The sequence below is a fragment of the Panthera leo genome, chromosome D4 (genome assembly GCF_018350215.1).
Source record: "Panthera leo isolate Ple1 chromosome D4, P.leo_Ple1_pat1.1, whole genome shotgun sequence".
NCBI classification, from domain to species: domain Eukaryota; kingdom Metazoa; phylum Chordata; class Mammalia; order Carnivora; family Felidae; genus Panthera; species Panthera leo.
Window position 1 is genome coordinate 92,935,652 of NC_056691.1, and position 13,250 is coordinate 92,948,901.

The 13,250-nt window shown below is 64.5% G+C and overlaps 2 protein-coding genes across 2 annotated transcripts; both read right to left on the reverse strand.

Annotated features, from left to right (window-relative positions):
• Positions 1-3,012: 3,012 nt before the first annotated feature.
• Positions 3,013-6,192, reverse strand: LCN10 (lipocalin 10). Its single transcript, XM_042912133.1, has 6 exons — positions 6,082-6,192; positions 5,285-5,424; positions 4,859-4,969; positions 4,539-4,648; positions 3,466-3,564; positions 3,013-3,094 (listed from the first exon to the last, which is right to left on the reverse strand). The coding sequence occupies exons 1-6, from the start codon at positions 6,190-6,192 to the stop codon at positions 3,066-3,068; spliced, it is 600 nt and encodes a 199-aa protein (XP_042768067.1). The 3' UTR covers positions 3,013-3,065.
• Positions 6,193-6,228: 36 nt separating this feature from the next.
• On the reverse strand, positions 6,229-12,697 carry LCN6 (lipocalin 6). The gene is given in 8 exon segments (XM_042912134.1): positions 6,229-6,390; positions 7,818-8,017; positions 8,260-8,361; positions 8,614-8,625; positions 8,628-8,723; positions 9,009-9,079; positions 12,235-12,374; positions 12,608-12,697. Coding segments are annotated over 8 exon segments (873 nt in total).
• Between the last annotated feature and the right edge of the window lie 553 nt (positions 12,698-13,250).

Here is a 13,250-nt window from a genome sequence, read left to right on the forward strand (position 1 = left end):
ACAAACCTTGGTGAATATGGCTTATGTGTCTTCTTAGGGTGAGGAGGGCCATGGGGACGGCGCTCCCCCTTGCTGGCTGTGGCCCAGAGCCCCTGGGTGGGGTCCAGGGCTCGCTTGTGGGATCCAGGTGCGTGCACACAGCAGGGAGCAGACAGGGTGCTGAGGGCAGGCATGGACGCATCCACAAAGGAACAAGGACAGAAGCGGTTTCTGTCTGGGGGGTGGGGCAGAGGCTGTTAGGGTCTTGTGCTTGGATTTGGGGAACTGCGGCTGGCAAGGCACAGCTGTCCCGGTGACGCCCCCTCAGGGCGCCCGAGTCCACCTGCCCCTGGGGGAGCACCTGCGACCCTCCTCTCTGCCTGAGGGCTCTGTCCTGCCCCAGGGGCGCCTCCTCTCCTGCCAGCCGGGGCCAGCCTGCCACCTGGGAGCGCAGGTACCCCGAATGCCCTGGGGACAGGGCCGGTCCGGGTAGGACACCGTCTCCCAGCGGACTTGAGCGCCAGGCCGCCACGGTGCTCCCCCTCCTCCTCTGGGCTGCGTGGGCCCAAGTCCTCCTCTGCTCAGGGACCACCCTCTGTCCAGGCTCCACACGCTGGCACTTGGGGCAGGTCGTCTGGACCTTCTGGACTCGTGCTTCCTTGTCGGGAACGTGAGCAGAGGCCTCCCTCCCAGACTCGCCAGAGGGGACACGGCCAGGAACATTCAGACCCTGCAAAGGAAGATGCCACGTGGGGGACCTATTGGGTCGTGCTCACTGAAGAGGTCACGGTGCTCGGCACACGGCAGGGACCTGAGATCGCTGGCTGATTTAGGCACGGAGGGAGGGAAGGAGGGAGGGAGTGAAACCACAGAAGCGGGGTCCACACCAGGTCAGGTCAGAGGTCCGGTCAGAGGGCGTCACAGCTCGGGCCCTGGAAGGGGGCACGGGACACGTCCTTCTGTCCCTCCAGCGCTGACCTTCCTCCACGTGGGCCCTGCTGACCTCCTGGATCATGTCTACCTCCTCCGCAAACAACGCTGAGTGTTCTCAGAAGGGGGAGAGCAGGCAGGGGCCAAGGACGGGCTTCCGGAATCCTGTGCCCTGGGGGACTCTGGGACAGCCTTCCAGGTGGCCCTTTATGTCCTCCAGGCACCAGGCCACGATTCCACCTCATGTCTCAGGGAATGTGCCCACCCATCTAGAAGGCCCGTTACGTCCACATGTCACAGATGGGGACACCGAGGCTAATAGCACAGCCTGGGTCACTAGTAAGACGAGCTGGGTCAGGAAGCCCATCTCCTTGACTTTGGATTGTCCTACCCGGAGGCCTGCATCTTGGCCTCCTGGGGCTCAGGGTCCCTCCTCCTGGGGGATCTCACCACCCGCCGAAGGCCCCCCCTCACTGATCTCAGGGGAGCAGAGCTGACCAACCTGCCTGGGGCCCCACATGGGGCTGGGGAAGGGTCGACTCCGGGCTCTGGGGACTCTCCCAGTATTGGGCCAGCCGGTCCCCTGCAGGACAAGGACTTCTCACTGGGGATCGGCTGGGGCCTCTGCTTCCTCACGTGGACACCTAGGCTGCCGGTCCCCAGACCAGAAACCTGCCCGTCTGAAGGTGACCACCTCTGCCTCCCTCGGGTCTCACTTGCCCGAGTCCCTCCCAGGGACCCCCCCGCATCTCTGATGCCTGCTCCCATGGGGGTCGCCTCCCCTTGGACTGGGACGGGTCTGGCCTCCATCCCGGGGAATGCACTGATTTGGAGCATTATTTGGCCCAGAGGCCTGTGAATCTTCTGGCCCTGGGTCGTGAGGGATGCTCTCCCCCCTGTGGTGTGACTGTCCAGCCTTCTGCATCTCCCGGTTTCTGTTTGGGCCACGGGAGGACCGGCCGTGTCCCTGCTGGCGTCAGGCTGTGGTGTCACAGCACAAACAAAGGTCTCTGTCTCCGACATGTGCCCTCTTTTACTAACACAGCCTCTTGTATCCTTGTGACAAACCCTCCCCTCCCCGGTGGAAGGCCCGTGTGACCGGTTCTGAGGGAGAGAATATAACGATGGGTGTCGCTTCCAAGCTGGTTCATGAAAGCCTGTGGTTTCTCCGGGTTCCTTTTCTCCCGGGTCCGTTCTCTGTCTCTGTGTCAGTGTGTGTGTCTGTGTGTGTGTCTCTCTCTGACGAAGCAAGAGCAGACAGTATGAGCTGCCCCAGGAGGCCCAGTGCCAAGAACCTGCAGAGGCTCCGGGCTGAGACACAGAAGTCCTGAGACCCCCCCGGTCCCGGCCGAATCCTGCCAAGAGCACGTGCCCGGTCGCGGTCTTGGAGGCGGACCCTGCCCCAGTCGAGCCTCCGCTGAGGCTGCAGCCCTGGCCTCCTGGGTGACCGTGGGGCTGAGGCTCCCAGCCGAGCCGAGCCGGGAGACTGGCACAGAAAGCGTGAGGTGGTCAAGGGCTCTTCCTGCAGGCACCTCATTAGGGTAACGTCTTTGTGAAGAGTCTGGAAGAATTATGGTGTGTGTAGTCCTTGTGCAGCTGTGCAGAAGGCATCTAGGACGCTCGAGGCCCTCTCCCTCGGAGGCGGATAGTCCCCAAATTCTAATAAGCTATTGCCTGTTTTGCTCACTGCCCTCTCACCAGCAGCGAGCACGTGCCTGGCGTGTCACGGGTGCTTATACGTGTTTCCCGAAGGAGTGAGCGGCTTCCTGGGGAAGTGTGGGGTGTCGGGGAGCCCGGGGAGCGGTGCGCAGACTCACTGCAGAGAAGACACGCGGCGAGGATTACACTGGACCGGTCCGAGGTCTATTTCCCAGCAGACAGGAGGTGACAGCCCCTCTCGGCCGTGGAACCTGGAGGGCACGAGCTGACGGGCCAGGACTGGACTCTCCCTGCCGGCCAGCACGTGCCCTCCTATCCCCAGCTCCTGAGGATCATCAAGGATCCCTCTTGGGCTAGAGCCACGGCCCTTGGACTTCACCCCATCAGCGGCCCGGGGTCACCAAACACCTCTCAGCGTGCGAACTCCCGGAACCGTGAAGAACGCTCCTGGGGTCTCGGAGGGCCACGAGCGGAGCCCAAAGTAACGGTGGTGGCCCTCAGGGCAGGATGGTGTGCGCACAGGAGGCTGTGGAGACAGAGGGGCACTGAGGGGGCGCTGCCCGGTGGGGGCCGGTCTGCCCACGAGCGTTCCCTTTCTCTCCCCGGTTTCTCGTGTGCTGGTGTGGGACACTGCCCGGGTCGTCCAGCCACGGCCACAGAGCCCAGACCAGACGGGCTGCCCGGTGCCCACCGCCCACGCCCGTCGGCAGGACGAGCCTGGTGCTGATGCAGGACAGGGCCGTGGAAGGGGAGCACCTCCCACGGGGCTTGGAAGAGACCGCTGTCACCCCTCCTCTCTCTGCCCCCGGTGAGCCGACCCTAACAGGGCGGACGGGGCCAGGCATGGCGCGGACCTGGACAGTGGTGGGGGAGGGAGGGCTCTCGACCACGTGTTACCGTCTTTCGGAAGAACGGTCACACCATCGGCGAGCTCCAAAGTCTCACATATGTCTACGAATCTTTTCATGCTCGGGAAGCTGGAAGTGTTCCGTCTGCCTGCGGTCGGGAAGCACAGTCACGTCATTTACCAGTTCTGGCCGCGTGGGCTGCACCCCGACCCCCACGGACACCGCCAGTCCCTCGCAGGACAGAGACGCGAGGGCGCTGCCACGGGAGGCGCAGCAGACAGGTGATGGGGAAATGTCCTTCTGTCCCCTCTGTGCCCCGAGGCGGGCGGGTGTCCCCAGCGAGGCCCTGGAGACCGGCTCGGGCAGCCCCGTCTGCTCACCCAACCCCTCTGGCTGCAGCCCTTCCCCCCCCCCCCGCCTCCCCCCCGTGCGTGCCCTGCATGCCCCGCGTGCCCCGTGCCTGGAGGGGTCCTTTCCCGACCCCACTCCCTTCCGTACCGCCCCCACCCGGCACAGAACCTCTCCCCGTCTGCCTTCCCTTCACCACCTCCACCTGCCCTGCCCCCAACTCCCCCCATCCTGCCCTCAGCGCCAGGGCCTGAGCTTCCCGTGGATGGCCAGCCCCACGCCTGGCCTCTCCTCCTCCGGGCTCCCCCCTGCACTGGCCTCCCCCACTCACCCCTGCAGCAGCCACCTCAGAGACCTGCCCACGTGGTCTCCAGGCTCCGCCCACCCACCTGCCCCCTGCCACCTGCCGCCAGCCTGCCCTGCAAGGGCTGCGACCCAAAGTATGGACTGCCCGTGTCCTCCCAGATTCATACACCAAAGCCCCAGTGCGACGGTGCGAGGGGTCGGGGCCTCCGGCGGTGTGCAGGGTTAGCTGGGGTCCTCGCGACAGGATCAGTGCCCTGGTAAGAAGAGGAAGGGACCGGAGCCCCCTCCCCAACACCTGACGCGGCGAGACCCTCCATCGGGTCCGCGCCCTGAGCCGTGAGGATCGGTGTCGGTCGCGGGCGCCCTGTCGCGGAGCCCGAGCTGCGGCAGAGGCCTCCCTCTGAGCCTGTGCCCCTGCGCCCCCCCCTTACCTGCCCCCGCACACCCCCTCCCCCAGATGTCACTCACTTAAGAACAGTAGCATCTTGGCGGTCCGGCCGGCGCGGCCCAGGCGCAGGTAGACCACGCCGAAGCTGTAGTCCGTGGACAGCACGTGGAAACCTTCCACCCCCTTCACTGGGCGGGAGAGAAGCAAGGCAGGGGCGTGCGGGAGGGGTCGAGAGCCCCCTGCTCCCCCCGGGGCCACGGCCCGCCTGACCGCCCCGTGTGCCTGGCACCCATCCCGCCCCCCCCCGGACCTTCCCCAGGACGGAGGGGCGGCCGGGGACGGCGCCGGCAGAGGCACCCTGTCCCGCGTCTGGGTGACGAAGCCGGGGGGGCACTGCCACCCCAGGCCTCCCTCTCCCGGCCCCAGGCTATCATACGCACGTGTGTTCCTGAACACCGCCTTCTTCCCATCTTTCCGAAGAATTAACGTGTATGCCTGGCACCCCTGTGACCTAGGGGGACAAGGCGGGACGCCCATTTCTGGAATTTTCCAATTTGGACCGGGACCGGTCCCACAGCTTAAGGGAAACACTTCCAACACCCAGTGCCTGCTGAGTGACCCCGTGTAGCGTGGGGGCTTCTCCCAAAATCAGGCTCTTGAATTTTAGGGGCAGGAAGTGACAGGTTTCAGGGCTGTGGGGACCGTCACTCTAGGTTTTCCCGGTGATCCGGCTCCGGCACCCCCACCCGGACAGGATGATGCCCCAGGCTGCCGTGGCCAGGGCTCTGGGGACGCTGTGCTGGGCCCCCCGCCCTGCTCCACTCACCGGCTAAAGGCCAGGACCACCTTCAGCTGGCCCACTTTGTGAACCTTTACCGTGGATGCCCCCAGCTTCCTCCTGTGTCTGCCAGGCAAGAACCCCTGGCCATCGGAGGCAACAGCCAGAATGTACCAGAACCCTGAAAACTGTGCAGAGGTGCTGAGGAAGGCGCTCCTTCCCAGGCTCCCAGCCAGGCTCCCGGAACCCACCAGACAAGGGATGCCTCCCAGACACCCAGCCCGCATCCAACACCCACAGACCTGCATGGCCCCTGGTTAGGGGCCCTGGTGGGCAGACGCCAGACTGTCCGGGGGTGTGGGGGCTGGGCAGTGGGAACCGTGTGCTATAACTTTCTTCCCGTGCGGGGCCTCCGGGGGGGCCCCATCCCTCTGATTTCCTGCCACGAGCCCACCGTCCCAGACACCGCCACAGCCCGCTCAGCCTGTGCCCACAGCCACCCCCGCTGGAGGGTTCCACCTGCCAGCGATCTCCTCGTTCCAGAACACGTCCTGCTGATTCCACCTCTGCCCACCTAGCATCTCTGGGTGCACCTGCCTGGGGCCCTGCGCCCTACCCACCCCCCATGGCCGGCAGCTGCTCTGGGAGACGCCGGGGGGCAGTCCCACTGGGCTGGCAGGGGCTTGTGCCGGAGACTCCTGCCAGCCTCGGGGCACTGCCCAGGGCCCCGGGAAGGCCCTTGGAAGATTTTTAGGGAGCGATCTTCCAGCTGCCCACACTCGGACGACCCCCGGCCCCCACGGCCTGGGTGCCTGGCTCGGGGGACAGCAGGCCTACGGCTTTACCTTGTTCCAGTTGAGGCTGTGGGCCTCCCTGGGCGGCTGTTCCTGTGGCCGGGACCCCATGGCCAGCACAAGCGCCAGGACCAGCGTGGGCACCAGCCTCCCCGGTCCCATCTTCAGCCTCCTTCTTCGGCCACCAGGGCACTGAGTTTAAATCTCCCCACCCACGGACCCTGCCGTGGCCGTCCAACCAACCCGGAGCCTTGAGCCGGCCTGGGGTGGGCCGATGGGGAGGCCGGGGGGCTGCGGGCCCTCTCCTGCCCCGGGCACAGAGGGCCGGCCCAGGTGCTCAGCCTGGTCGGTGCCGCCTGCCTGGGAGGCGTCAGACAAAGCCATCGTGTTCCCGAGGTCACTCCCCCCAGACCTCAGGTCACCACATGTCCCCTGGAGCCGTCCCTCCTCACAGTGGGAGCCCTGGGCCTCTCACACTAGCTCCCCACCCCCGGAAGAGAGACAACAGCCAGCTGGTGTCACCATGAGTCACTTCATAAGGTTATCTGCGTGTGAGAAGGAGGACCTGACCGCAGGGTCGCCCTGAGCAGGTGCTGACGGGGGGTCTGCCCTGAGCAGGTGCTGACGGGGGGTCTGCCCTGAGCAGGTGCTGACGGGGGGTCTGCCCTGAGCAGGTGCTGACGGGGGGGTCTGCCCTGAGCAGGTGCTGACGGGGGGGTCTGCCCTGAGCAGGTGCTGACGGGGGGGTCTGCCCTGAGCAGGTGCTGACGGGGGGGTCTGCCCTGAGCGGGTGCTGACGGGGGGTCTGCCCTGAGCAGGTGCTGACGGGGGGGTCTGCCCTGAGCAGGTGCTGACGGGGGGGGGTCTGCCCTGAGCAGGTGCTGACGGGGGGTCTGCCCTGAGCAGGTGCTGACGGGGGGTCTGCCCTGAGCAGGTGCTGACGGGGGGGTCTGCCCTGAGCGGGTGCTGATGGGGGGTCTGTCCTGAGCAGGTGCTGACAGAGGGGGCAGCCGGTGTGTGTGCACAGGCACATGGGGTGCATGTGCATGTGCGTGCAGCTCTCCTGTATGTGCCCGCCTGTCCCCTTCCTGGCGTGCACCCCACCTCGCCGTGAGGGATGGGCAGCCCCCACCCCAGCTCCTGCCAAGACCTCAGGCAGGGCCCCACCGGACCACAGGAGGACCCACAGGCCAGGCCTCTGCAATCCTGGGCCCCTGGCCTTGCCCCAGAGCCCCGCCCCGGACACCGAGGTGCCCCAGCCCGGCACCCCAGTGGGCACCAGTGCCCACCTCGTCGGCCCAGCACCCTGTCCGAACTCGAACCGCAGGCCTGCTCTCACTCAGGCAGACGACCCTCCCATCGGCCCGGGGCTGTGTGATCCCTCCCCGGGGAGCGGCTGCCCCCGGCCCAGCCCCCACTCCCCAGCCAAGACCCGTGTGCGCGGGTCCCCCCACCCAGAGGGACTCTGCCGAGGGACACAAGTGCAGGCCGGCCCTCTCGCCCCCGAGCTGGCTCTGTGCCGTGTGGTTCAGCCCTAGGTGTGCCCACCGCACCCTATCCTCTCCCTGCGCGGCCCGCACCCCACGAGAGCGGCGCCCCGTCCATCTCTGTCCGCCCTCGACACCGAGCCCAGCCCAGCACACGAGTGAGAGGTAACTATAGCAGTTTGTGGAATCGCTTTATTTGGAAACGCAGCAAGATTCCCTGGGAGCACCTGCCCAGCACCCAGCACCCAGCACCCAGCACCTGGGTGGCTGAGCAGGTTGCCAGCGCCTGGCCGGCCTCGCCTGGACACGGTGGGCACTGTCCCCACTGGAGGCGAAGCATTCACTGAAAACCAGGAAGAGCACTGGAGGACCCCAGGTTCGAGGGGCGTCTGCCTCCACCCGGGTCCCCGGCCCCTCATGGCTGCAGAGCACTGGGGTGTAGGACGCGGGGTGATGCTCGGGAAGCCAGCTTACCTGGAAGGCCTTGTGCGCACAGGTGACTGGGGGGACAAGAGGAGCCGTGAGGTCGGGCCCACAGCCTCACCCGAGACGGGGCCTCCCCTGTCGGCCTGACTTCGGGCAGGGAGCAGGTGACTCCTTGAAGAACTCACCCCCCCTAGTCCTGCCTGACTCACTGAGGCCGGGAGGCTCCCCGAGACCAGCGGAAGTGAGCCGGTTCTTGGGCATGGGGGCGGCCCCGGGGGACACTTGGGCGCGGGGGGCGGCCCCGGGGGACACTCACGGTCCCGCTGCAGCGCGGCCTGCTGCTGGGACAGGAAGCCCAGGCCCCTGCTCCACCTGGTGAAGAGGCACACGGCCTCCTGGCTGGCCAGCTCCGTCCGACCTGCGGGGCAGGAGGGGACCCTCACACCTGTGCCCCCGCCCCAGCTGTCCCTCTTGCAGCAGGGGGAGTGCAGGGATGAGGCCCCAGGCAGAGAGGGCCATGGCGAGGCGCCGGGTCCCTGGGGGCACAGGGGCCAGCCCAGGCGGCGGGCCCCTCTCTCTAGCCCCGGACCCTGGGACGATGTGCTTCCCGCACAGCGTGGCTGCGGCCGGCAGGGAGTTTGTGGGCGGGCCCGGGGTCTCCTCCACTTACTGTACAGCTCCCGGTGCTGAAGGCCTCGTCCTTGAACTCCAGCTGGGTGAAGATGACGGCATAGTCCCTGAAGTCAGTGCCCAGCACCCAGTAGTCTGACACGCCCAGGGCTGGGAGACACGAGAGGCCCCCAGGCAAGCTCAGAGCCCCAGAGCCCCGTGGTCCCCTGGTCCCCGGTGACGGATGGCCAGCTGGCGAGGGCCTGTCCCAGCTCATCCGGGGTCACACTCCCCCGGTCCTGTCCCCACGGGGGCGGAGGGCCACCCCCCTGCACACCACAGAGGGAGTCTGGGGGTGACCGATCCCCTCCCCTTCCCACGGTGCTGGCCAGGCGAGCGAGCCCATCCCCACGCTGCCCCGCACCCCATGGGACACCGCAGAGGCTGTCGCCTTACAGGGGTTCACAAACACCCATCCAGAGTTCTGTCTCCACAGCAACACCGTGCCCACATCACACCTCTCCGGCCTGGAAAAGAGACCGTCCGTCCTCAGCTCAGGGTCCAGAGTCGGGACCACGGGACACAAGGGTCCTGCCGCCAGGGCCCGGCCTGCCGCCAGCGTGTCGCAGAGGGGATCCTGGCTTCCTCTGACGGCCCCCATTACCCAGAAACCTCGCTCTCCAGTGAATCCAGCCTGGCTCGGGAATGAGCCACAAGAGAGCAAGTGCAGATCAGCTCCCTCCCCAGGGTGGTGGGGGCACAAAGGGCGCAAAATGAGCCTCAGACAGACGCTGGGCCCTCTGCAATTTTGGGTGAGGAGCCCCAGCATCACAAGGACCAATCAGTCCCTAAAGTGAACGGACACAACAGACAGGCAGTTGGTCTTGGGGCGGCCGGGGGGCTCAGGTGGTTAAGGGTCCACTCCAGATTTCAGCTCAGGTCACGATCTCATGGTTTGCGGGATCGAGCCCCGTGTCAGGCTCTGTGCTGACAGCGTGGGACCTGCTTGGGATTCTCTCTCTCTCTCTCTCTCTCTCTCTCTGACCCTCCCCACTCACCATTTCTCTCCCTCTCAAAATAAGTAAATAAACTTTAAAAAATTAAAATTAAAAAAATAAAACAAACAGAAACAACCCGTCTCAATGTTATAAGAAAAATTACAAACTGGGAAATATATTTGCAACTAACTTTTACCACAGATGAGAGGCTAATATCCCGAACACTCAAGGGTTCTTACAAACCGGTAAAAACACACCTAACAGAAAAATATGCCAAAGATACGAACAGGCAGGGGCGCCTGGGTGACTCAGTCGGTTAAGCGTCCGACTCTTGATCTCGGCTCAGGTCTTGATCTCAGGGTTGTGAGTTTGAGCCCCGTGTTGGGGAGGAAGCACAAAAGGCACGTTGACATGTCCCAGGATGCCCCTGGCCCTTGTCCTTACAGAAGACGCATAAAAGCTGACACAGGGCCATCTGCTGCCCATCAGATGGCAAAGAACAAAGAGTAAGGGAATGCCCGGGGCAGGCGCCAGTTCAGGGGACCGGCCACGTGTGATGTGGAGACACGGGGACTCCGAGAGATGCATCCTTCGGGTAGACCCCTGGGCCCACTCCCCAAAGTGTGTTTCCAATTGCAAAAGATTGGAGACCCCCGTCTGCCCAGCAGCAGGGCGCTGGCAGAAAGCCTGCTGGACCAATAGGCAGCTGTAAAACAGAGCAGAAACTTAACAGGAGCCCATGGGGGAGGGGAAGGAAAAAAAAAAAGAGGTTAGAGCGGGAGAGGCCCAAAGCATAAGAGAATCTCAAAAACTGAGAGCAAACTGAGGGCTGATGGGGGTGGGAGGGAGGGGAGGGTGGGTGAGGGGCATCGAGGAGGGCACCTGCTGGGATGAGCACTGGCTGTCGCATGGAAACCAATTTGACAATAAATTTCATATATTTCCAAAAAAACAGAGCAGAGCGCCTCCGAGAATGTGACATGGAATCGCCGTGTGACCCCGCGGTCCCGCCGCTGCGCGCGCCCAGAACCGAAAGCAGGATCTGAAGGGAGACGTACACGCCCACGTTCACCGCAGCGTGGTTGGCAAAACCAAGAGGCGGAAGCGGCCACGTGCTCCGCCCACACCCGGGAACGTCAGCCCCAAAAAGGAGGGGAATCGCGGCACCTGCTGCCACGTGGCGAACCTGGAGGGCACCGTGCTGAGTGACGTCAGCCCGTCACGGGGGGACACGTCCTGTAGGAGTGGACGCTCGCCGGAGGCCCTGGAGGAGTCGGAGCCACGGACGCCGAGAGCGGGAGGGTGGGGCTGGGGGAGGGGAGGGTCCGTGTGTAACGGGACAGAGTCCAGTCTGGGAAGACGAACACGTTCTGGGGACGGACGGGGAGACGGCTGCACGACAGTGTGAGTGCGCCTGACGCCCCCGAACTGCGTCCTTGAGAGTGGTTACGACGGCCGTTTCTGTGCTGCATTTATCTTACCACAATTTTTAAAAATTCAGTAAAGACAGAAGAGAATAAAAGGCGAAATGTTCTAAAAGAGAGCAGAGGTGGGGCGCCTGGGTGGCTCGGTCGGTGAAGCGGCCGACTTCGGCCCAGGTCGTGATCTCGCGGTCCGTGGGCTCGAGCCCCGCGTCGGGCTCTGTGCTGACAGCTCGGAGCCTGGAGCCTGTTTCGGATTCTGTGTCTCCCTCCCTCTCTGCCCCTCCCCCATTCATGCTCTGTCTCTCCCTGTCTCTGTCTGTCTCAAAAATAAATAAACTTAAAAAAAATAAAAATTAGAAATTAAATAAAATAAAATAAAAGAGAGCAGAGGCTGTGTGGACGGATACGGAGAGGTTCCCGGCGTGCATGGCTCGGTGACACACGTGTGCTGGCGTGCGGCCGCCCGTGTCTGAGGAGCCGCCACGAGTCACAAGCATGGGTCACCTGCAGGGAGGGGACGGGCTGGCTGGGCAGGTGGGAAGGACCCGCTCTGAGTGCCTTTGGGGACTCTGATTTCTGAGCCATGCAAATGCACTTCCAATCCGAAGGCCAACAGATGACTTCAGTTCAATTCAATGTAAGAGGACCCACTCGCAGTCCTGGTGGGGAGGGGGGCTCGGCACCATCCGTCTTTCCAAACCAGCGTCTGGCCGCGGTCCCCAGAGGTGCAGGTGACACAGCACCAGGGGGCGCTGCTAACCAGTCACACCAGAGAGCGGACACCGGAATGGCGACCCAGCCCCGCGGCCACCCCCGTGGCCCTGACGTCACCGGCGGCTTTTCACAGAGCCTGAGGCTCTCCAGACGCCTAGTTTCTGGATTTGGATGTCTGATTCCGCCAGCCTCGCCGGGACACAGCCAGCCACGCGGCTTCGTGGCCCACACCGTGGCGCATGTGACCGTGTGTGCTCACCCAACATAGCGGGGCCGCCATCGGACCCCAGACCTCCTCTGTCCTTGCTCGTCCCACGGCCAGGCCCGTCCCAGCGGGACCCAGGGCCCCACGGCTCCCGAAGGCAGACGCGGGTGTGGGAGGAAGGTTACCAGCGGCTCCGAGACACCACGCGCGAGCCCACTTTAGGCGGCAGCTGAGGGGGGGGCCTTGTCCCGAGAGGCCCCTCGCATCCACCATGATCCCACCCAGAGGCCCGCCAGACCTGCTCTCCGGGGACACAGGCGCACAGCGCACAGCTCGCTCACCTGTGCCTGGAGGACAGCATTTTCAGACTGCTTTCGGCAGTAAGGGTCACCACGACACCCTCGATGTCCTTCGTGGCCTTCTCCACCGCAAAGCCCTTCTCACCGGAGGCCACGGCGAGAACGTACCAGGACCCCAGAAGCTGGGAGGAGAGGAGCAGGTGAGAGGGGCCGGGTCCCCCAGCCCCTTGAGGTGTCCTCTTTGTCTGGGAGTCCAGGGCCCCTGACTCAGGCTGACCCGTCCCCCCATAGCCGGTGCCGGTCTGGGCCGGCACCGGGAGGGTAACCCAGAGACTGTGGCCCCACAGGAGGGGCCTGGGCCCCTAGGACCGACGGGGCTCTAAGCCAGCACTGGCACCAACGGATGGGCCGTTACCTGCCTCGGGTCCAGCCTTCCCAGCCACAGAGCCTGGGCACAAGGCGCTGAGACCGACGTCAGAAGAGCAGTGAGCAGGACGCTCCCCATCTTCTGGAAGTCTGTGCACCAGCACACCTGCCGTGGGGCCCGGGGCTGCGCGGTCCCTCCGGCCCGTGTAAACCCGTTCAAACGTCTCTGCGTGGGTCACTGTGGGCGGCCACTGACCACCAAGACACCACGCTGGCCTGTCTCCTTGCAAGGTGGTGACATTTCTCGAGGGGGTGGCATTATTATTCAGTGGTGGCCCCTGTGCCCTGCCCCGATGCGCTGGAGAATGGGGAGTGGGCCCCGGGGAGCGTCAACACTGCCGTGCCGATCCCTGCTTCTGTCTGCTTCTGTTGGGCGGTTCCAGAATGGGCATCCTAACCCCCGTCAAACCACTGACACCACTGGGGATTCAACGCTCTCCCTTGCTCAGTCTGGGAAGGCCAGAGACCCTGGTCTTTGACCGTGGCTGGCAGCAGGCCAAAGTCAAGACCAAGGGAAGGCACAAACAGTTCTTCTAGAAGCTGCACTTCAGATCTTTTGTCTCAATCATTAAAAATAGGAAAAAAAAAAAAAAAGCTCCCACTCCCCCCTGGCCCACCCATTACTCTGCTCT